Here is a 23,928-nt window from a genome sequence, read left to right on the forward strand (position 1 = left end):
CTGCCTCACAAGTTCAAGGTAAAAACAGAGAGACCATTAACACCCAAAGGGAATCAAATAAGCTCAACCAAAGGGAGCTGCTGTGTGACCATGGCTACAGTCTCTACCTCCATTTGGACAAAGCAGCTTAAATGTTTAATGGGACTGGTTTGTGTAGATTAAGTTAGCATGAGCAAAAACCAATAAGTACATGTTGAACTGACTTAACTATGTTTGAAGTATATTATATTTATACAATGAGGGAGGAGTTACCCTATTTTATTTAATATCAGAAAGGGTAAAGTTTGAGTACTACATATATCAAGACATTAAGATCCGATTATAAACCACTTGATAAAAATTCTTTCAGTATGTAACAGAAACATTATGACATTATGTATGGCTCATGTCTCCAAAGTTTGACAAGAACACAAACATTTTCATGAGTTAACCTGATCACCTCTCAGAGAGTTGAATTTGCAATATACGTTCTCTGTTTCATTCCCACTCATTTTAAAGCTTCACAGAGTCAAGAAAGGAAAGAAATTGAAGTGTCAACTTGTGAGTTTCAGCTCCATCTATGTGAAATGGGAGGTTATAAGTGTGCTCTAAGTATTAGAGTATGTTGAACTATGTGACATATTTTAGAGATCAGTTTAGAAACATATAAGCAAGTTTGAAAACGGCCGTTTGTAGCACTTCTTGATACATATGAATGAGATTAGGCACAGATATCAAGTATTGGTTGGAGAAAGAAAATACTTGATAGTTTGATGAGGGAAAGTAATTTTGTCTGCTTATTTCTCAACCCACCTCCCCTCTAGCAACCACCAGTTCATTCTCTGTACTTCAGAGCCTGTGTTGCTATTGTTGTTTGCTTGTTTTCTTTTTTACACTTAAGTTTAATCATATGGTGTTTGTCTTTCTGTAACTCATTTCACTTAGCATAATACACTCTAGGTTCCTTCATGGTGTAGTAAATAGCAAGATCTCATTCTTTTCCACAGCTGAGTAATATTCCTGTGTGTGTGTGTGTGTGTGTGTGTGTGTGTGTGTGTGTGTACATCGATCATGCACATCCTCTTTATCCATCCGTCTGTCGGTGAACCCTTGGGCTGCTTCCACATCTTGGCTATTGTATGTAATGCTGCAGTAAATACAGGTGCATGTGTCTTTTGGAATAAATGTTTTTGTTCACTCTGGGTAAATACCCAGTAGTGGAACTATTGGATTCTATATCTGCTTTTAATATTTTGAGGGCCCTCCATCCTGTTTTCCACAGTGGCTGTCGCAGTTCACATTCCCACCAGCAGTGCACGAGGGCTCCTTTTTCTCCACATCCTCAGCACCACCTGTTATTTCCCTTTTTTGATGCCAGCCATTCTGACAGGTGTGAGGTGATATCTCACTGTGGTTTTGATTTGTATTTCCCTGACGACGAGTGATGTTGGGCATCTTTTCGCATGTCTCTTAAGCACTGTATGTGTTCTTTTGAAAAATGTTCGCATTCTTTACCTATTTTTTAATTGGACTCTTTGGTTTTCAGTGTTGAGTTGTAGAAGTTCTTTATGTATTTTGGATGCTAACCCTTTACTGGATATACATTTGCAACTATCTTCTTTCATTCAGTAGGTTGTTTTTTTGTTTTGTTGATGGTTTCCTTCACTGTACAGAAGCTTTTTATTTTTGTATAGTACCAATAGTTTATTTTTGCTTTTGTTTCCCTGGCCTGTGGAAACCAATCTAGAAAAATCTTGCTAAGGGTATTTTCCAAGAGATGACTGCCTACATTTTCTTTTAAGGGTTTTATGATTTCTGGTCTCCCAATTAGGCCTTTAATCCACTTATTTTGTGAATGGTGTGAGAGGGTGGTCCAGTTTCATTCTTCTGCATGTAATTGCTCAGTTTTCCCAACACCATTTATTGAAAAGACTGTCTCTTCCCCATTGTGTATTCTTGCCTTATTTGTGATAGATTAATTGCCCATAAAAGCACACGTTTGTTTCCAGAATCTCTGTTCCATTCCATTGATTTATGTCTCGGTTTTTGTGTGTGTGATGAAGGCAAATAATGTAAAGTTTATCATATCAATTTTAGTAATCACTACAGGGGCTCCTGGGTGGCTCAGTTGGTTAAGCGTCTCGCTTCCAGCTTTGGCTCAGGTCATGAACTCACAGTTCATGGGTTCGAGCCCCGTGTCAGGATCTGTGCTGACAGCTAGCTCAGAGCGTGGAGCCTGCTTTGGATTCTGTGTGTGTCTCTCTCTCTGATACTCCCTTGCTCGTGCTGTCTCTCTCTGTCTCTCAAAAATAAAAAAAAAAAAAGAATTTTAGTAATCACTACAAAATGAAATAAGGTTTATTTTATGCAGATCTGATACACAAGAGAAAATGGTATATTTGGGTTTTTTAAATTTTTTTATGTTTTATTTATTTTTGAGAGAGAGAGAGAGCATGTGAGCAGAAGTGGAACAGAGAGAGAAAGAGACATGGAATCCAAATACAGGCTCTAGGCTCTGAGCTAGCTGTCAGCACAGAGCCCGATGCAGGCACGGCTCAAACTCATGACCTGTGAGATCATGACCTGAGCCAAAGTCAGACCCTTAACCCACTGAGCCACCCGGGTGCCCCATATTTGTTTCTTTTAAATTCTTTTAATGCTTATTTTTGAGAGACAGAAAGAGAGCACAAGCAGAGGACAGGCAGAGAGAGAAGGAGACATAGAAACTGAAGTAGGCTCCAGGCTCTGAACTGTCAGCACAGAGCCCAGTAGGGGTCTCAAACCCATGAACCACAAGATCATGACATGAGCTGACGTCAGAGGCTTAACCAACTCAGCCACCCATGAGAAAATGGTATATTTAAATTGCACATTTCAGTAAACAATATTGATTCAATATAGGTATTTCTTTAGTTAAAATGAATCAGTGTTAATTCCTTAATAAGATAAATCACAAGTATTCTTTTTTTTAATTTCTTTTTTTTAAATGTTTATTTATTTTTGCAAGACAGAGAAAGCACAAGCAGGGAAGGGTCAGAGAGAGAGGGAGATACAGAATCTGAAGACAGGCTCCAGGCTCTGAGCTGTCAGCAGAGAGCCTCATGCAGGGCTCGAACCCATGAACAGTGAGATCCTGACCTGAGCCGAAGTCAGAGGCTTAACCGACTGAGCCACCCAGGTGCCCTAAATCACAAGTATTCTTAAGTATTCTTTTATTTCCAAGTGATTCCTATTAAATAGTCCAATTATTTATTCAGGTTGTAATTAAAAATAGGAAGTATGATCTTTTCCTGATCTTCCTCCAAACTGAACGTTAAATGTCAGTTTTGAAAACTATCTCCTCTATGAAAATAGTCTTAACTGGGCTTTTGGTCAATTTGAATTTAATAATAGAAATATATTCTGATATTTCTTCTCACTAGCTGTAGAACTGAACGTTAAGTCTGAAGGCAGGCCACAAAACAAATAGGACTATTGACAGTTTTGATGACGGGTTGAGGAGAGCACATGAAAGAAAACAAAGATGGAGAGAAGAGATACCCTCTCTTGATTATCACTTGTGCAAATGGCAAAGGAAAATGTGTAGATAAAATAAGCTACTTTTTGCTATGTCCCCTTGTTCTGAAATGGTATATATGTATCACTTAGCGGTCATTTCTGAAATGAGTTTTACGTGTAAAATCACCTACCATAAAACTGGATAATGATGTCATGGCTCTGTCCTTCCCATCTGAAAAGGTTTTCAACACTGGCATCTCTTTCAACTCATAATCCATCCTCTGCATTCTCTGTGTCGGCGGGATATGTGTCACACAGGCTGCGCCAAGTCCCATGTGCTCTCCTCCCTTGTGCATCCTTTGGAACACACCAGAAGCTGTGATTCATTCTTAAGTCTGGACGCTGAGGAAGAGAACATGTATGAAGTCATCGTGCAGTGCAGAGAGAGAGGAGAGGGATACAGTTTTGAGCAACTAGTGTGAAGAGTTGTTTAACCGCAGGAATTTTTCTATCTGGATTACTTACAAAGCTATTTCCTCCCACTTTAAAGAGAACCAAAAGTAAAAGATAATTTTACACTGGAAAACATAACGGGTTTTGTGATTAAAAGTGGGCTGTTTTATTTGGAGAAAATATTAGCCATTCCTCTTTTGTTGCTAGCTAGCCTTTACAGTTAGGAAGTCCCTCCCTGGCTTTCTTTAGGTCTTAGAGCCTGTCTTGATGCTTTCCTTGGGAAAGCCACTGCCATTTTGATCCAACACATCGTCTTTGACAAATAGGAACATGGGGTTGAGAGATCAGAGAAAGGAAAACCACCTCTCAGCTGAAGATATATGTCCCATAAACTCAAGGTCATGCTTCCAGAGTGGACCACCATGGTTTTGTAAGCTTATCTTCGTGTTACTTGGGAACTTTCCTCTTCTTCCTTTGTCCCAGGCTGTTGACCCATGTTTGTTGAGCTATTTACATAAGGTTAATTATAATTAACTTTCTTTAAAAATGCATATCCAGGGGCACTTGGGTGGCTTGGTTGAGTGCTCTACTCTTGATCTTGGCTCGGGTCATGATCCCAGGGTCGTGGAATCGAGTCCCATGTCAGGCTCTGTGCTGAGCACGGAGCCTGCTTGGGATTCTCTCCCTCTGTCCCTCTCCCCTGCTCTCTATAAAATAATACAAAATACAATACAATAAAATACAATAAAAACAAATGCATATTTATTATGTCAAGTTGCAGATGCATTGAATTTCCCAGCAGGAAAGAGCCTTTAGATTTAATATAGTTAGGCCTTTCCTGAGGCCCAGAAGTTATATAATTAATCATAAACAAGAATCATACAGGACTCAAACCAACAGTTTCCTGCATAAGCTTTCCTAAGCTCACTTCATCACCTCTGTCCCACGGCATTAGTTTAACTTACTGAGGGCAATAAGGGGGTCACCTTTTCCTGTTGTGCGTGGAAATGTAATTTGCACCAGTTAAAGAGGAAGTTTGCATAATAAGCCATGTGATACTGTCAGTTTAATCCTTAATTTAAGAAAGCATTTTAAAGGTGTTTTTTTGTTACTTATTTTGAGAAAGAGAGAATGCATGAATGGAGGAGGCACAGAGAGAGAGAGAGAGAGAGAGAGAGAGAGAGAGAGAATTCCAAGCAGGCTCTGCACTCTCAGCACAGAGCTGGACACGGGGTTTGAACCCAAAAGTCATGAGATCAGGGCACTTAACCAACTAAGCTACCCAGTTACCCCTATTTAAGAAATCATTTTAATTACAATATAGTTCAGAAAGCCATTTTCTCCCCCAAATAATGAAGACCTAGCTTTATCGCAAAATGAACTATGAATTAAATAGACGAGGGGGCTAACAGATTCCGAGGTCAGCTCTGCCTGAGGTACGAAGCCAGCCTCAAATGTGTTCTGATCATAACCGTCCTCCCCAGTCAGAGCAGGGCTCTGACCCAGCCGGAGACAAGGCTTGTTTAAGACCAGTGCCTGCCGCTGACGGGAAGAAGCCTGTGTTCTAGTACAGTCAGCGAGTGTGTCTTCCAAGCTCTTTCATGTGCTGGGGTCACTGCCTCTGTTCCTCGGGTCAGAGCTCTTCGGGCACCACCTCCAGGTGGCTTAACCGCTCCAGCAGTTAAGAAATTGTCAAAACCAGGGTCACAAATTCCCATATTTAGATCCACTCTGCCCAAGTATGGATTCAGTCAAATGGCAACACAGCACTCCACATGGGGGTAACATTTTACTATAAGTGAAGCTTTTACCCCTTCTCATATTGGGTCTAACACACAGCATTGTTTGTAAAAATAAATAAGAGGAACATATTGAGTATTCGCATTTTCTTGTTCTTTATCCCTGTTTCGGAATTTTGAGAGTAAAAGCGGTATGGTGCAAGGGCCAGCAGTCTTTTGAAAGTTGCATCTCACCCCTTTATGTGTTCCCTGGTGCGATGGAGATGGGTGAATGGGGTTAGGAGCAAGCACAGATGGCAGCAGCTGTGCTGGGTCCTATTTGGAGAAAATTGCTTTGGCCTGAAGGGACCTCTAACGTTGGAAGCCCGTAGGAATAAAAGCAGCTAATATGCACTGAATGTGTACTCTGTTCCAGGCTACGTAGGCCCTTTTATTTCGTCCTCGCAGGTAAACCAGGGATTATCCTCATGTGACAGATAAAGGGAGAGGGACAGAGTGTCAGAAACATGCCCAAGGCCACAAGCCAAAAAGCAGTTGAGATTTAAACAAAAGGAGTCACATTTCAGAGCTTGCATTTCACCAGCACACTAGCCAGGGGTGTGAGTCAGTCCGTAAAGGAAAACAAAGCCGGAGGCACCTAACCCACGGGGCTGGGGCTGGGAAGGACTCCCAAACACAGTCCAGGCGGGGAAGGAAAGCCTGCATCCACGTGCCTCCATCCACGCTACCGATTTCCTCTCCCGTGCTGCCTCTGCTACATCCTCCTCATCATCCTCTCAACCTGACGGGAGCGGCCGTGGTGTAATTCATTTGGCCAGCAGGAAAAATTAAAAGCAAATAACATTGCACCTTAGAATTTTCCATGGAATAGTTTTGTAAAACACTTTTATAATAAAGCCTAATAGCTCAGGCCCAGGAACTACAGACTGCTGTGATGGACTCTGAGAGTTCACACCGAAGACAAGAATATGGCACGTCCTTTAGGAGACGAGTGGTGTGGTTCAGCCCAGACCTGCATGGATTGCTATGCTTTCTACAGCTTCTCAAGGTCTTTGCTCTCCTGGAATTGCACAGGGGAGTGGCTCCCCATAGAACCGGAATCCTTTGAGAGAGCCAGACAATAATACATAGCTAGTACAATTTAAAAGAGACTTAAAATTTTATTTTCCATAATGAGAGTCATGTTTTCTCATCATAAAAGGGATACAATGCTAATTGTGAGAGTTAAGCAATTCCAAAAAGTAAAAAGTAAAATTAAAAATTTCCCTATGGGAAAACTATAATTAATATATGGGGGAACACATTTCCAATTGTCTCTTCCTAGATTTTAGATATACACATTCATACAAGTATTATTTATAGGGTCATAAAATGGACACTGGCTTGTATCCTCTATCAGATGGATGGATAGTTACATATGTATATGTAAGACAACTTGAGTTATTTTTCCATACTAAGTATAATTCTAAGTCATCATTTTTTGTTTTTATTTAAATCCAAGTTGGGTAACCTACAGTGCAGTATTAGTTTCACGTACACGATACAGTGATTGAACACTTCCATACATCACCTGGTGCTCATCACAAGTGCACTCCTTAATATCCACCCCCCCACCTCCCCTCTGGTGACCATCAGTTTCTTCTCTATAGTTAAGAGTGTTCATGTTTTGTCCCTCTCTCATTTTCTTCCCTTTGCTAAATCTTCATTGTAGGTCGTAGTTTTTATAACTATATTACATGGATGTACCATTTTTCCTCCAAGCTTCTCTGCCTGGGCATTTAGATTGTTTGGCCATGAGAAACAATGTTGAGTCAGACATGTTAATTTATCAGGGGAAATTTTTTCAGAGAATTAACTCTGCACAAGAGACTGTGTTTGTTGAGTTACCTCCAGCAGTAGTCCTCAGGCTCTCTGACTCCCTGGTTAAGAGCTGCGATCCTGGAAATTGTGTGTGGCTCATTCTAGTTTCAAATAGAAGTGGAAATTCTAAGGGCTCTACTCTAAGGAGCTAGTAAGGTCTTCGCAGAGGGCAAAGGAAGGGGTTTCCAGCCCATATTACTGCCTCCACTCAAGCAGAGACCAAACAGAAAGCCTCAGTAGGTTAGCTATTTGGCTCTGAAAATGTCTTATAATTAATACCTATTAAATTGGCAACAAATAAAGCTGACTTCCAGTAATCTCTGTAGCTTTCACATACCTCTCATTGGCCACAGCCACCTGCCACCCACCAACTATTAGCACCATCTCCCTCCCCATTTACCCCCACTTCTACCCTTGGCTTCTCCGTGCAGAATTCAATCACTCAGATACCCCGGATCCCTGAGAATGCATCATGGTCCCTAGAAAATGGACAGTGAGGCTCAGACTGGTGTCCTAAGCCACATGTGTAGTGTTGTGACTGAAGCTTATAGGTAACCTGGTCTGAGTTAGCTAATCCCATCAAACTCTCATTCAGAAAGCATCAATCACTGTGCCATCAATTTGTTTTATATTCAGCAGAAGGGAAGCAGAATATTCTGGAAATAGCTTAGGCCAAAAAGAGCATGAAGTCAGTTCTACCACTGGACAGCTCTGTGGTCTTAGGCAAGATATGAACCTTTCTGATAATCCTCAGTTTGCTCCTCTGAAAAATGGGGTTGACAGTGGTACCTCAAGAGGTTGCCTAGAAGATTAAAAGAAAAAACTCACTTATTACACTGCTCCTGACACCTAATATGAGCTTATTAATATTAGCTATTTTTAATGATGATGAAGTTTTTCTGGAAACAAACAAAAGTCTCTTCCTCTTGTCATGAATAGTTGATGTTGGGACTGAGTAAAATAGTGCACATGGACATGCCCAGCATGTTCCAGAAAGGTTACGGCCCATTTCTGTCTGACATCCCTGAGAGATTCATTTATTTCCCTGCATAGATTCACCCTAATATAAAGTTCAAAACTGTTACATAGAGAAGTGTGTCAATATTTTCACCTAATATCCTGGCTCCAGTGAAATAAGTCAAATGACTTGGTGTGGGTATAACAGAATTGGTAAACATACTAGGAATCATGGAATTTGTGCATTGGAAGGGAACTGAAGAGTAGTGTAGGCTCAGAAATGGGTCCCCGAGAAATAGCCATGGTCTCAAGAGATAATGGACCCCAAGAGCTTGTTGGCAGGAAACTAGACATTATCCTAGAGATGATTTTATTAATCTAGCAGGCTTTGTGGTAGGGAACGTCATTCAGGGAAAAGGTTGGGTTCAGAAAGCATCTTGTAAAAATACAAACTGAAAGCTTAAGGCTGAATCACATAGCTGTTTGGCCGTGGATAGAGCCTGTGCAGTGTTAGCACGTAGAAATTTTTTCTTCCCTTCCCATAATTAATGGCACTTGGGGGCAAAAGAAGATGACCAAATACTACATGCTTGTCATTCTAGTGCCCATTATTAAGCTAAGAGATGCACAGTGTCCAGCTGAGACACCAGCCCCATTGTGGCTTTGCCAGTGATAAATTGTCATGGCTTGTGGCATTCTTTCTTTGATTCATGCAGTCAACAAATATTTAATAAGCATTTACTCTGTGTCAGGGACAGGGAATATAAAAATCCCCCATCTCAGGTTGCTTACAGTCCAATGAGAGGACACAGGTACTCAACAAGTAATGAAGAAACTATTTAGTGCATTACCTTGTGCTAAGAGCTATGGAGAAGAATAAAACAAGGAAGGGGGAAGGGGTGGTTACTCTTTCACATGGACTGGTGTGAGGACACACTGATGAGGAAACATTTGAGCAAAGAACATCAGAAACTGAGAGGGTGGCTCCTGGGAATATCTGTGAGAGAATATTCGGGCATAATAGCACATGCAGACAGCCAGAGAACTTGCTTGATGTTCAAGGCCAGTGTGACCTCACCACAGTAAGGGGAGAGTGGGGTCCAGATGGTATAGGGCCTTGTACACCTTGGTCACTGCTTTGTCTTTACTGGGAGTGAGGTGGGAGCCACTGGCATGTTGTGAGCAGAAAAGTGACATGGTCTGGCTTTGTTTTTGCAGACAACACCTGAGGTACCCTATCTGGCAGAGGCTGCTGGGTGGGTTAGGGTTACAGCAGAGAGGCCCTCCATGACTCCTCCCTTGGTGACACTTTCTGACTTAAGGTGATAGTAACTCCAAACAGTAGTCTTGTAGCATCTTCAGCAAGAATTGGGGCGCAGAGCCATTAGGCACTCAGCCCAGTGAGGTCAGGATTCAGGTCCAGGCTGGAGACCCAGAAGGCAGAGTCCTTTCCACCTTTGCACAAGTAAAAACGTAGGTCAGCATCCCTAGGAAGAATGATGGATCATTTTTATGATAGGTGTGTAAACTACACAAGAGTCTTAAGTCGTTAAACTGAGGCTCCAAAGAGAAAATAAGGTTTCATTTTTCCTCTGATTTTTAGTACTCTGACACAGCTCATTTTTCATGCTGTCTGCGTAGATTTTCTTTCAGAGTGGGAGTTCACATTTTGTGTTTTATTATGAACTACAACTGAGTTCGTTTGAATTACACTCATCTGTCATCTTAAAGAGTTTCACAGGCAGAGTAGAGGGCCTTTGGCTGCTTAAGGCATTTTCAAACATCCATTTTTCTTTCTCACCTGTCCTACAGATCCACAAATGCAGCCAGCAGACTGGGGCCTATTTGAAGGGTCCCTGGGTCCTGTCCTAAGGCCCCTGCCATGGAAATGTCCTCTGAGCCCGGATTCAGTCTGTGCATATGTCCATGAGCAAGACACTTAAGAATTTCGCTTCCCTGCAGATGAAGCAGTAAACCATGCATGACCAGAGGGGACAGCAATACTTGAGTTTGTCCCATTATTTCCCCAAGACTTTCACTAGTTCCAGATACTGCTGGCTTGTGAGTCTGTTGCTCAACAGCGCTGGATAACTCTCTTATATGGCTGTTAAGTGATTAGCTCCATTATCTCTCAGTTTCCTTCCAAGTCACCTGGTTGAAGGTTTTTTCCTGTAAAACAGTGACCACAGACCCACAGCCAGTCTGAGGAATGGCATTTGGAACAACCCAAGCCACCGGGAGCCTTGTGGGGCTGCGTCAGAGGCAAGGGGGCAGTCGGGAGGGAACCTGGGCTCAGCTTAGGTCTTCCTAGTCGGTGTCACTAAAACTAGCAGGCATATGTGCAAAGAAGAAAAAAAAAGTTCTCAAATTCTCTTGTAAAACAATACATATATATAAAACTTTTATATGTATGTGTGTGTATGTGTGTGTGTATATATATATATATATATATAAATAAAAAATTTAACTGGAAGAAAGGGCAAGACTAGAAGGTTAAAAGAGAAGAAACCACAGTACATATACCCACAGTCTCAGTAGAGACAGTAGTCTGTCACTGAATGTTATTTGTTTTTTATATATATTTAATTTTGGGAGAGCACAAGCAGGGGAGAGGAGAGAGAGGAGGTCAAAAAATCTGAATCCGGCTCTGTGCTGACAGCAGAGTCCAATGTGGGGCCCGAACTGATGAACCCTCACATCATGACCCTGGCGGAAGTCAGATGCTCAACCGACTGAGCCACCCAGGTACCCCATGTCACTGACTTTTATGACTGGTAGAAATGTGCACTGCCTGGACCAAGGAGCAAGAGTGGAGTGTTCCTACATCTGCCACACTCACTGGAAGGGAAATAGGAGATTTTAGTTTTTATACTGTTTGGGTTGGAGGAGAAATACTGTAAAGTATACTCAAACACATGACATGAAATGAAATCAGACAGTGAGAATCCAATACACTCTCCCTCTTTCAATCGCAGCAGGCACAGAACTCGTTGAGAATATACTTAAAGTTCATCAGGAGACTGGACGGTCATTCTTGCACCTGGATTTATGCCCGGTTCTGTAGGGACGTGCCCTGTGACTTGGGGAGGGTTGGGGCTGTCCCTCAAATTCTCCATGTAATTTGGGGCTAAGAAGGCACCGTGTCGCATTAACGCCCTGGGCTTTTTCTCACTCAACTCTCTCCGCCTGTCTTTAAGGTCCAGCTGAAAAGTGAGGAGTCCAAGACTTTCGCCATGAAGATCCTCAAGAAACGCCACATTGTGGATACCAGACAGCAGGAGCACATTCGCTCCGAGAAGCAGATCATGCAGGGAGCTCATTCTGACTTCATAGTCAGGTAGACACCCTATCCCGTGCTCCCCATCGGGAGTCAGCCACAAAACCCACTGCACATTACACAATCATTCCAGCAGGACACGGGTTTTTAAATCTGATTTTAAGACCGTTTTTTTCTTAGACTTAAAAAACCTGAAGTTTTGATTCTATCCTATTTTTTTAAAGGGAATCAAATTCTGTGAAAACATATTTTTCCTAAAGGAGAAATCTTGAGTTTCTAACAGTCCTGGGTAATGCTCTCTGGGACTCCAAAAGCCAACATCGACCATTGGAGCTCGAAAGACAAAATATCAAAAAGCAAACTATTCTACCTTTAATTATTTATTTGAATTGTAATATTTAATTTCTTGAAGCTCTTAAAAAACGAAGTGACTACCCCACCTCAGTATTTTCAGAGCAGTAATTATAGGATAATAGGGAGTTTTCATATGCAGAAAAACCTGTACTAGTTGATTTGTCAGTGGCACCTGTTACTAAAAGCAGGTGTAACAGGGTGGGCATAACTGACCAGCACAGGAATTTCCTACATATCTATATTTTTACAGTGTGTCTATTTTATATCCATGTATACTGCATGTTTATGACCACTCAGTAGGGCTCAAGGGTCCATGCTTATTAAAGCATTAGCCAAATTGGGATTGGAGGAACCCCAAGCAGCCATTTTGGTCCATAATCATGTGGATTAGTCCATTTATTGCGAAGGACAGACTAGCCCCCGACACTGTGTACATCTCAGAAGGCTGTTGCCTCCTTTGCCCAAGGTGTACACAGATGTCTCTAATTCCTTTAATAACATTTCAAGCTTGGTAAATCAAGTAGGAAGCTGTAATCTAAGCACTGAAACCTCTCCATTTTTTTCAAAGGCAGCCATGTTTATAACCTTTGTTTTCTTGTTTGCAATTCACAGACTATACAGAACATTCAAGGACAGCAAATATTTGTATATGCTGATGGAAGTTTGCCTAGGTGGAGAGCTTTGGACCATTCTCAGGGATAGGTAGGAATTTTAAGAAATTTCTATCATTTGTTATATATGCTTATATTTCAGAAAATAAATGTGGGATACAACACTATACACATATACTTTAGTAAATATGAAACCCACTGTGTGTGGCAGATTTGTAACTACTAATACAGGCTCAGTCCAGTATGGAAATGGTGCCCAGCAAGGTACATGCAAAAGGCCTTTTTTAAAACTTGACTATCGGAATAAGTTAGTTATATACTGAGAATTCAATTCATTGCAGTGACTTGAAGACAATTAAAGTTATGTCATAATCTGGGTTAGTTATCAGTTTAATTGCTTCACTCATAGTCCAGATGGGCAATCTGCCTTTCCTGACATTGAGAAGTTGTTCCTGAGTAACTTTCTTCTCTGTCTTTACATTGCTTCTTGGTTCCAAAATTAGTAAGTTTCTAGCAATGATTTTCAGACTTTAGATGCTCTTAGGAAAAAATTAATCCACTAATAGGCAGTATTTCATGTAAACAATGTGATTTAGGTTTACTTATTTTTGCCCTTCTAGGGCAAGTAAAGTTGGTCAAGTTAGTGATTACTTGTTTCTTTTAATTATGCAGAATTAATTTTCCATCACTTATTTATATAACTAGCAAACTAAAAATGTATTCTATGCATGTCCTAGGAGATCATTATAAATCCTAAATGTTTACTTAAAAAAAAAACCAAAGACCAAAACTTTCTTTCCCAGTGAATCATTTCCTATGAATGATCAAACATTCAAAAGTCATTCTTGTTTCTTTGAACATTCACCTTGTGACATCTTTTTTTCCACCCACATTTCTTACAGTGTCCCTCATGTTCTCCTTCTTTAGGTAACCTAAGCCATGCTGTTTTTTGACAACTTTTTACTTTGTAGATATTCTAGAAGAGAAGCAATGGCTCTTTAATAAGCTATCTGATTTACAGTCTCATTCCTAATTGTGTTCATATGGTAACTTCTTATCTTTGGAAACATCGCCCTTTCAGGTCTTATCCTCATGGCCTGCCTTGTGTATGTCTAGTGGGCTTTTTTCTTGTCTGTGTTCCATTACATTGGTGATGTGTTTCTTTTCTTAAATTTAAGGTACACAAGCATACAAGGAGATGTATCATATTGGCATACGGGGATGGGGTAAACATCCGTACTAAGCATTATCTCTTAGCAATTACATTATTTTAGTAAAACTGGAGTACAGAATATATGCCTGGCACTGTGATAGAAGATGGCGGGTACAGTGACAAACCTAATAGATGTGGTCCCTTTTCTCATAATTTATAGGCTGCTGCACAAAGTTAACATTCTGATTTGTGAGTTAATGTCTGATTCATCCTAATGTGGTTCTAGTATTTTTGACCTGACTTTTCAACCCACTCAGTTATTGGAAATATCTTCCCTGATTTGATCTAATTAGAATAGAAGAGGCACAGGTAGAAGTAAACCTGAAAGCACTAATAAGCCACAGAGGGGAAGGAACTATTGTAAGCTTCTATTCACTTTGTTAACTAGGCAACAAAACACAAGTCAATCTGAAGTCTACTAATGGGACGTCAGACATGCACAGGCATCAAATTTCAATTTATATTTTTAAAGAAAATATTATTTCATGTTTTCTACCTTTTTAATTTGATTTGCATTTTGTTGGTTCATAAATGCCATCCCAGGCTTCTGAGTGAGGTGTATTTTGATCTGTCAAGGCAGCTTAGGTTGCTAGTAAAAAGCAGTTTGCCTTTGGAGGAGTGAATGGAGGGAAAATATCAGTGGATGGTCCTTTCTCTACCTCCACCAGTATGTATTTTTTTAATTTTTTAAGTTTATTTATTTAAAGAGAGAGAGAGAATCCCAAACAGGCTACGCACTGTCAATGTGATCAGGAGATCATAACCTGAGCCAAAATCAAGAGTCAGATGCTCAACTGACTGAGCCACCCAGGGGCCCACAGGATGCTTTTTGATTGGTTCCATTTCCTTCCCTTCTATCATCCTTGGGTTTGGGATGCAGAGTTGTGGAGTCCCCACAATGTGCTTAGTGCTAAATGAAACTGTATGAAGAGGCATGACCTGGAGAGGTAAGAGCTGTCTGCTCCTTCCTAAAGATGCAAGAGGGCTAAAGCCTCAACCTTAAAAAAAATAGTACAACTATTATACACAAAATCACTTCAGAATCCTTGTGGTCTACTAACTTTCTTTCTTATATATGCATGTAGCCTTTGGCTTTTATTCTGACAAATCATCCAGAAATAAAAGCAACAAGGAAAATGTGGCTTTGAATGACATATTAGACCAGATAGACCTAGCAGATCATACAGAGTATTCCACTCAGAAACAGTATACACATTTTTCAAATGTGCATGGAACATTCTTCAGGATAAATCACATAGGCCACAAAACAAGTCTCCATAAATTCAAAGAAACTGAAATATCAAGCATAATTTCTGACCACAATGATATGAAACTAAAAATTAACTGCATGAAAAAATCTGGAAAGAACAGAAATATGTGGAGGCTAAACAAAATGCTAATAAACAATGTATTGGTCAACCAAGAAATCAAGAGAAAATCAAAAAATACATGGGACATAAAAATGAAAATGCTGTGGCCCAAAACCTTTGGGAGGCAACAAATGTAAGAGGGGAGTTTATAGCAATACAGGGTACCTTGAGAAATAAAATATCAAACAATCTAAAGTTACACCTAAGGAGCTGAAGAAGAACAAAGCCCAAACCCAATAGAAAGAATGAAATAATAAAGATTAGAGCAGACATAAATAGAAACTGAAAAAACAGAACAGATTAATGATACCACGGGCTGTTCCTTTGAAAAGATAAAACTGAAAAACCTTTAGCTAGACTGATCAAGAGGAAAAGACAACACAAAATTAGAAATGGAGGAGAAATAACAACCAACACTGTAGAATGCAAAGAATTGTAAGAGAATATTATGAAAAATTATATGCCAACAATTTGAATGACAGAATAAAAGATAAATGCCTGGAAACATATAATCTTCCTAAACCTAATGAGGAAGAAATAGAAAATTTGAAGAATCCAATGACGAGCAATGAAACTGAATCACTAATTGAAAACTTTCCAACAAACTGAAGTCTAGGTCAGGATGGCTTCACAGGTGAAGTCTACCAAATATTCTACCAAATAGAATATACCTCTTCTTCTTCAACTATTCCAAAAATAGAAGAGGAAGGAAAACATCCAAACTCATTCTACAAGACCAGAATTACCCTGATTTTAAAACCAAAGATACCAGGGCGCCTGGGTGACTCAGTCAGTTAAGTGTCCGCTTCAGCTCAGGTTATGATCTCACAGTTTGTGGGATCGAGCCCTGCACCAGGCTCTATGCCAACAGCTCAGAGCCTGGAGCTTGTCTTCAGATTATGTGTGTGTGTCTCTCTCTGACCACCCCCACCCCCGCATGCTTGCATTGTCTCTCTCTGTCTCTCAAAAATAAATTTTAAAAAATTTTTTAAATAATAAATAAAACCAAAGATACTACAGAAAACAATGATAGACCAATATCTCTAATGAACACAGATGCAAAAACCCTCAACAAAATATTAGAAATGATTTATCATGATTAAGTGAGATGTATTCAAGGGATACAAGTATGGTTCAATATTGGCAAATCATCAGTGTGATATGTTAACAAGAGAAAAGATATAAAAAACAAATAATCATCTCAATAGATGCAGAAAAGCATTTGACAAAATACAAGTCCATTCATGATAACATAATAAAGGTAATATATGAAAACCCCACAGCTAACACCATACTCAATGGTGAAAAAATACAAGCTTTTCCTTGAATATTGAGAACAAGACAAACCACTTTTATTCATACAGTACCGGAAGTCTTAGCCACAGTAATCAGACAAGAAAAAGGAATAAAAGCCATACAAATTAGTTAGGAAGAAGTCTATTTGCAGATGGCATGATACTATATATAGAAAATTCTAAAGAATCCATCAAAAGAAACTAATAGAGCTGAAAATGAATTTAGTAATATTGCAAGATAAAAAATTAATATACCAAAATCAATTGTATTTCTATACCTAATAACAAACTAGGAGAGAAATCTAGGAATCAATCTCATTTATAATTGTGCCAAAAAGAATAAAATACCTAAGAATAAACATAACCAAGGAGGCAAAAAACCTGTACTCTGAAAATTATAAAACATAAAGCAATTGAAGATGATACAAATAGTTCAAGTTTGTGGATTGGAAGAATATTGTTAAAATGTCCATACTACCCAAAGCAAGCTACAGATTCATGGCAATCTCTATTAAAATGCCAACAGCATTTTTTATAGAACTCTAATAATACTAAAACTTGTATCGAACCACAAAAAGACCCCAAATAGCCACAGCATCTATAAAAAAGAACAAAGCTGGAGGTATCACAATTCCAGATTTCAAGATATACTACAAAATTGTAGGAATCAAAACAGCATGGTACTGGCATAAAAATGGACACATAAATCAGTAGAGTAGAGGGCCCAGAAATAAACTGACACTTACATGGTTAATTAATCTATGACAAAAGCAAGAATGTACAGTGGGGAAAGACAATCTCTTCAACATGTTTTTGGGAAAACTGGAGATTTACTTGCAAAAGAATGAAACTATACCACTTTCTTATACCATATACCAAAATAAACTCAAAATATATTGAAAACATAATTGTGAAACTTGAAACCATAAAATTCCTAAAAAAAAAACATAGGCAGTAATCTCTCTGACATTGACTTTAGTGACATTTTTCCAGATACATCTCCATAGACAAGGGAAACAAAAGCAAAAATAAACTATAGGGACTACATTAAAAAAAAAAAAAGCTTCTGCACAGCAAAGGTAACCATCAGCAAAATGAGAAGGCAACCTAGTGAATGGGAGAAAATATTTGCAAATGATGTATTCAATAGAGAGTTAATATTCCAAAATACATAAAGAACTCCTATAACTCAACATGAGAAAACAGTCAAATTTGTAAAATGAGCAGAGAACCTGAACATTCATTTTTCCAAAGAATACATCCAGATGCTTAATAGATACATGAAAAGATGCTCCACATCACCCATCATCAGGAAAATGCAAATCAAAACCACCATGAGATATCACCTAACACCTGTCAGAATGCCTGCAATAAAAAAAAAAAAAAATAAATAACAAGCGTTGGAAGGATGTGGAGGAAAAGGAACCTTTGTGCACTGTTGGTGGGAATGCAAACTAGTGCAGCAGCCACTGGTAAAAGAGTATAGGAGTTCCTCAAAAAATGAAAAATTTTCATTTTATTCCAGTCATGGGTATTTACCCCCCCAAAATACAAAAACTCCATTGTTGAAGGATACTGGTACTCCTACGTTTATTGCAGCATTATTTATAATAGCCAAATTATGGAGGCAACCCAAGTGTTCATAAATAGATGAATGGATAAAGAAGATGTGGTGTATATATATATACAATGGAATAGTACTCAGCCATAGAAAAATAATGAGATCTTGCTATTTGCTACCACATGGATGGAGCTAAGGAGTATTACACTAAGTGAAGTAAGTCAGAGAAAGAAAGACAAATGCCATACGATTTCACTCAAATGTGTGGAATCTTGAAAACAAAACAACAAAACAGATTCTTAAATATAGAGAGTAAAATGGTGGTTGCCAGAGGGGAAGTTGGTGGAGAGATGGGTGAAAAAGACAAAGGGCATTAAGAAATACAAACTTCCAGCCATAAAATAAATCAATCACAGAGATGAAAAGTACAGTGTTGGGAACACAGTCAATAATATAAGGCTGTTTGGGGACCAGTGGTTATTACACTTACCCATGGTGAGCACGGAGTAACATATAGGAGTAATGTATAGAATTAATCATTATGTCGTACATCTGAAACTGATATATTTATACTCACTTATGATCCGTGTTACTAGTCAAGGGGAAAAGGGAACTTACCCTTTGGTCAGACCTGCTTTGTCTTGGTCATATTTTGTCATTTCAGGACTCTGTTTATGACAAGTTGATAAACATTGTGATTAAATTTAAAGTTGAGTCTACCCATAGGTACACACAACCCTCTGATTCTTTCAGTCGGATTGTTATCTACTGCCATCTAGCCAAAATAAAACAACCATCCATTCCTAGAGAAACTATAAGGGCCTTTTTTTCCATGCTTGTTTTAATTGAAATGACACAACTGTCAAGGCCTAATTTATTATTTTGAAGAACTATTTAGGGCACTGATTTATTTCTTTAAGCAACTTTCTGTTGATAAAACAAGCTTTCATTTTGGTTTTGGATCAAATTTATGTTGTCATTTTCAATTCTACTAGTAATTTGTCATTTGGAGTCACCCTGATGCTAGGCTTTGTGACTGCTTTCTGGAAGTGTATTTCAAAGGTTTAGTGATAAAGCTGTGTTTCTGGTAAATACTTTGTATGCATACATGATGTTGATTTATCACCTACCATGGAAACAGATTTAAGATCATGTTTTCATTTAATTCTGAAAATCAGTTACAAATATGCTTATATATGGGGGAGACTCAAAATAGATTTTTAAAGGAATGGACACCAGCTTTGCAGAACCCTCCAAATTCCAAAATGGCTCAGAATCAGAGAAACCTTGACACAAATAAACAGAGCTGTCAAGAACTAAAGACCCAACGGTGTATGTTGGTGGTCAGTTCACTTTATGTGAAAATTGGCAGACTGTAAAAGAGTAATTTTTGCCTGTGCATCTGTGACAAGCCTAGACAAAATGAAAAGAACTGAAATTAACAGAAGACCCTTCAGAGCTGACTCATGGCAGTTAGCCTTGGCAGTGAGAGCAGCAAACACTTACATAACTGCATTAATTAAGTAAGACAGACCCCTCACTTCCATCTCCATAAGTCTTCAGACCTGTATCATTCAGCGTTCCTAGATTTCAGACACAGTAGCTAAAGAAGACAGTTTTAGTTCTGAGTTAGAATGGCTGATACTTATCATGGATCCAGTTGTGTGTAGGCACAAATTCTAAATATGTACATCAATTATTTGTATCCTTTCCACAACCCAATGAGCTAGTTTCTGTTATTCGCCCCATTTTGCTCAAGAGAACCTGAGACTGAGGAAGATATAGTTAGTTGCTCGAAAGTAAGCAAGTGAAACCCAAATATGAGCCCAGAATTCTTGCTTTAGATTCCATACTCCTCACTTATAGCCTTCTCTGATGAATGGGAGTCTGTATTGGGATTTTTTTTTCATCTTCTTGCTCATGGTCCACTTATTCAGAACAGAAACATGAATGCTTTTCAGCAGAGATTTCATGAGCAGTTGATCTCTCATGTAAGTGTTCACTTTCTTTATAACATTTACAATATATTTGTCCATTTGGTCCCACTGTCAAGTGACTATTAAGGAAAACCGATACGTTGCTCAGACTCACAACTACAGAAATAATCCCTTCTTCCCATAGCAACCAAGGATTTGTAGGCTCTCAAAACGCCCCCCAAATCACAGCTAGACAATCCCGATACAAGGAGGTAATCCATTTTCTTATTAAAACAAGGCATTCAACATGAAATAAGACAAAGGTCTATCCCCTGCACTGTCTTGTTTTGTTTTGGCTCTGCCATGGCTTTGCAGCTGTCCAGTGGGGAAGGACTGGAGTCATTTTTGGCACTCAGTACAGTTAAAGCTGTGTGCTAATTATCTGCACATGGATGCTCACTGCTTACTACACATAACCTCTCCAGTGAAAGAAATATGTTGCTCTTGATCGACAAGCATACTTCTTTCAGGGAAGTGAAAAATGGTCCGCAGGGCACTACCCCATCCCATGCAGAATTACATAGTGTTCACTCTGCAAAGACAGTTCCAGGTCCAAAGACAATTGCAACAATTGTATTATTTCCCAGTACAGATGCACTTATTCTCAACGAAACTTTTTCTTGACCTTATAAATTCACATCCAGACATTGTTAAAGACAGATACTATAGTTAAGATTTGAGGGGCACCTGGGTGGCTCAGTTAGTTAAGTGTTTGACTTCGGCTCAGGTCATTATCTCATGGCTCATGGGTTCAAACCCTACGTTGGGCTCTGGGCTGACAGCCTGGAGCCTGAAGCCTGCTTCAAATTCTGTGTGTCCTTCTCTCTCTGCCCCTCCCCTGCTTGTGCTCTCTCAGAAATAAACATTTTAAAAATTACAGTTAAGATTCTAGGGTCTAAAGAGTAGTTATCCCCATGTCCTGAATTGTATTTTGAAAGAAAGGTATTTCTTTGGGAAAGAGCTAACTATTTCAGTGACAACGCAGGGGACATTAATAGTTGAGGAAATTTCTGGAAAAAACTAGGTATTTGTAAAAATGATTTGAAAGGTGCTGCTTCTTTAGCTTTGGAGTCACTACTCACTTTTGGTAAGAAAAAAAAAAGTTATGTTTTACTTCTGGTGCATTAGCTCTTACTCATCCATATTGAAAAAATAAGCAAATCTCCCCAACATGCCAAACCAGCGTCAGGACTGTCATGGGAAGCAAGTTCAAGCTACCTTTTGTTGTGGGCTACCTGTAATCACCTGTGTGCTGTTCTCGTGCCACATCTCACACATCTCAGCCTCCTGTGGAGCAGACATTCACCCGAATATTCCTGAATTATCATGAAATCATTATATTGTGTTTCAGTGTTTACTACTTGGGAAAAAGGGACCTACAAGGTATCTTTTTAAAGAATTTCATAGAAGAAAACAGCTAAAGTATAAAGTTTCTGCTATGGAATCAAGGAGCTAACCTTAGATGCCAATGTTTTTTTCTCCTTCCATTTATAGTTATTTTATTAAATAAATAAAGAGAGGGAGGACAGAGAGAGTGAATGTTCTTTGCTAAACATCAGAATCAAGTTTACTCATCTCTATTCCCTTCTGAGTACCTGTGTCCTTCTAATTGTCTCTTAGCCCCATCTTCTCTTAATAAGAAGGCAATAGTGTGGGACATAGGTATTATTTCTCTTGCTGGAAAAATTCTCAAAAGCAGAATATTTAGCTTGTGATAGATGATTGCAACATAGCATCACACGTCATTTCCAAAGCAGCTCTTTGAAAACAGTAATCTCTTTATTCATACTCTTATGAACTGTATCTGTATTATTTAGGAAAATTCAAAACCAAGCCCTCTAAAAAGAAACATGACTGACCTCATAAACTTCTGCGTTACCAAACAACCCTTTGGTAGACAGCTCTAAAGTAGGATTTGTCTCCCACCTGACCACCACTGTAGTTGTGTCTCCTTAGAGGATGAGGGCTGCCGGGAAGGGTACAGGCGAAGGTGTGAACTTGAGCTCCACTTCAGTGCTTACCAGAGGGTAGAGTTAACTATCCCATTTCCAAGGGCAAAGAATTCTTGGACTTGATCCTCAAGGGCTTTGGAAAGCCCAAGGCAATGCCAATCATATGGCATTTGGCCATAGGACATTGGTCTCCAAGGTCAAACCTGGCACAGGAATATAATGAAATGAGAAAAAGTAAGTAAAACCCTATCAGAGAAACTAATGCCTTCTATACTTTTGTTTTCTCTCAGAGGTTCATTTGAAGATTCTACGACCAGATTTTACACCGCATGTGTGGTGGAAGCATTTGCCTATCTGCATTCCAAGGGAATCATTTACAGGGACCTCAAGCCAGAAAATCTCATCCTGGACCACCGAGGCTACACCAAGCTGGTCAGTGCATTTTACACATGGTTTCTGTCCCGCAGTTTTAAAATATTTGTTAACAAAGCTGTGCTCATTTCCTAACATTAAAATCTTCATTTTCCTTTATAAATGCTCATTTCCTTTCCTTTATAAATCTCCATTTTCCTTTTCTTAAAAACAGTTGTTAGTGTTAATGCTTTCAACTACCTATTCTTTCAAATGATGCAGAAGTTGTAAGAAATTAAATTGCTAAGTTTAAATTAATGCTGTCTTGGCAGACAGTGTTTAAATGGGCTCCAACTTGGGGACTTGTGTCCATAGACTTTAGAAGAGCTTTGTAGACCTTTCTCTTGTCCACTTTCTGCAATTCACAGGGAATGAATACTTACATTATAGAAAACCATGAATCATTTTAACATTTTAGATTTAAGTATAATCTTAACAGGAAAAACTCAGTGGGCAGTTATCGAAGCCATTTGAATTATAGTAATAGTGATCATAATAATAAAATCTGTCAAGCACTCTAAAGACTTACTGTAGGACGGAAGTTCTATCATAAAATGTACAATTTTGGTGGGCTTTGAATGTCAGTCCCTAATTCTCTTTTTTAAAGTTTTTAGACTGTCTACTCAGCATGTGGTTTTCAAGGAAATCAAATCAATGGCTGTTCATTATGTGTGTTCTCGACCAAATCATTTTAGAAAAAAAGATAGGTTTTCTGTATTTGATCCTCCTTCAGTGAGAAAGATTTCTAGAAAAACAAAGAACACATTTGCATTTTATCCCTGTTGGTGTGTAGTCAGGGCAGGGATAAATTTTGTTACAGGTTCTTTGAGCAGTGAAGTGTCTTCTCATGTCAGCTTCCTAAATCCAGCAGAAATCACATATATTCTGGAAAATTTGTCAAGTAGGTCCAGCTAGTCTCTTAAAATGTTTACGTAAAGGTGTTATGGCCCAACCTCCATTGTCGGGAAAGGAGGAAAAATGGAAAATATTTCTGGAAAGAAACACTTACCTTTATTTTGAATAATGTGAGTTTTGTCCTATACTCAGGTTTTAACTTTTCCTATTGAAACTGAGTTTGCTCAGGGAGGCTTTGCCTGTTTGAAATACAGAGGACTCCATTTAGAGCCTAGGACTATGGGGATATGCGTCTGTTTTTTTTATAATCCGTGCACTTCAGCTAAGTGACTCCCTGCTTTTAAGCGTAATGTCCGTGCCTTGAAATAACTTGTTTTTCTCCCTTTGTAAGGTTGATTTTGGCTTTGCAAAGAAAATAGGATTTGGAAAGAAAACATGGACTTTTTGTGGGACTCCTGAGTATGTGGCCCCAGAGGTCATCCTGAACAAAGGCCACGACATCTCAGCTGACTACTGGTCCCTGGGGATTCTGATGTATGAGCTTCTGACTGGCAGGTACGGACATTG

General features: G+C 39.2%; 1 protein-coding gene across 2 annotated transcripts in view; it reads left to right on the forward strand.

The window, feature by feature from the left end:
• Nucleotides 1-23,928, forward strand: part of PRKG1 (protein kinase cGMP-dependent 1) — a 1,238,870-nt gene that overhangs the window by 1,206,848 nt on the left and 8,094 nt on the right. For both annotated transcript variants that reach the window (XM_029931713.1, XM_029931712.1), the window contains exons 11-14: nucleotides 11,684-11,823; nucleotides 12,730-12,819; nucleotides 22,386-22,527; nucleotides 23,753-23,916. In XM_029931713.1, the coding sequence (XP_029787573.1) occupies nucleotides 11,684-11,823; nucleotides 12,730-12,819; nucleotides 22,386-22,527; nucleotides 23,753-23,916 (536 nt within the window). The remainder of the gene's footprint in view (nucleotides 1-11,683; nucleotides 11,824-12,729; nucleotides 12,820-22,385; nucleotides 22,528-23,752; nucleotides 23,917-23,928) is intronic.

Source organism: Suricata suricatta, chromosome 2 (genome assembly GCF_006229205.1).
Source record: "Suricata suricatta isolate VVHF042 chromosome 2, meerkat_22Aug2017_6uvM2_HiC, whole genome shotgun sequence".
Lineage (NCBI taxonomy): Eukaryota > Metazoa > Chordata > Mammalia > Carnivora > Herpestidae > Suricata > Suricata suricatta.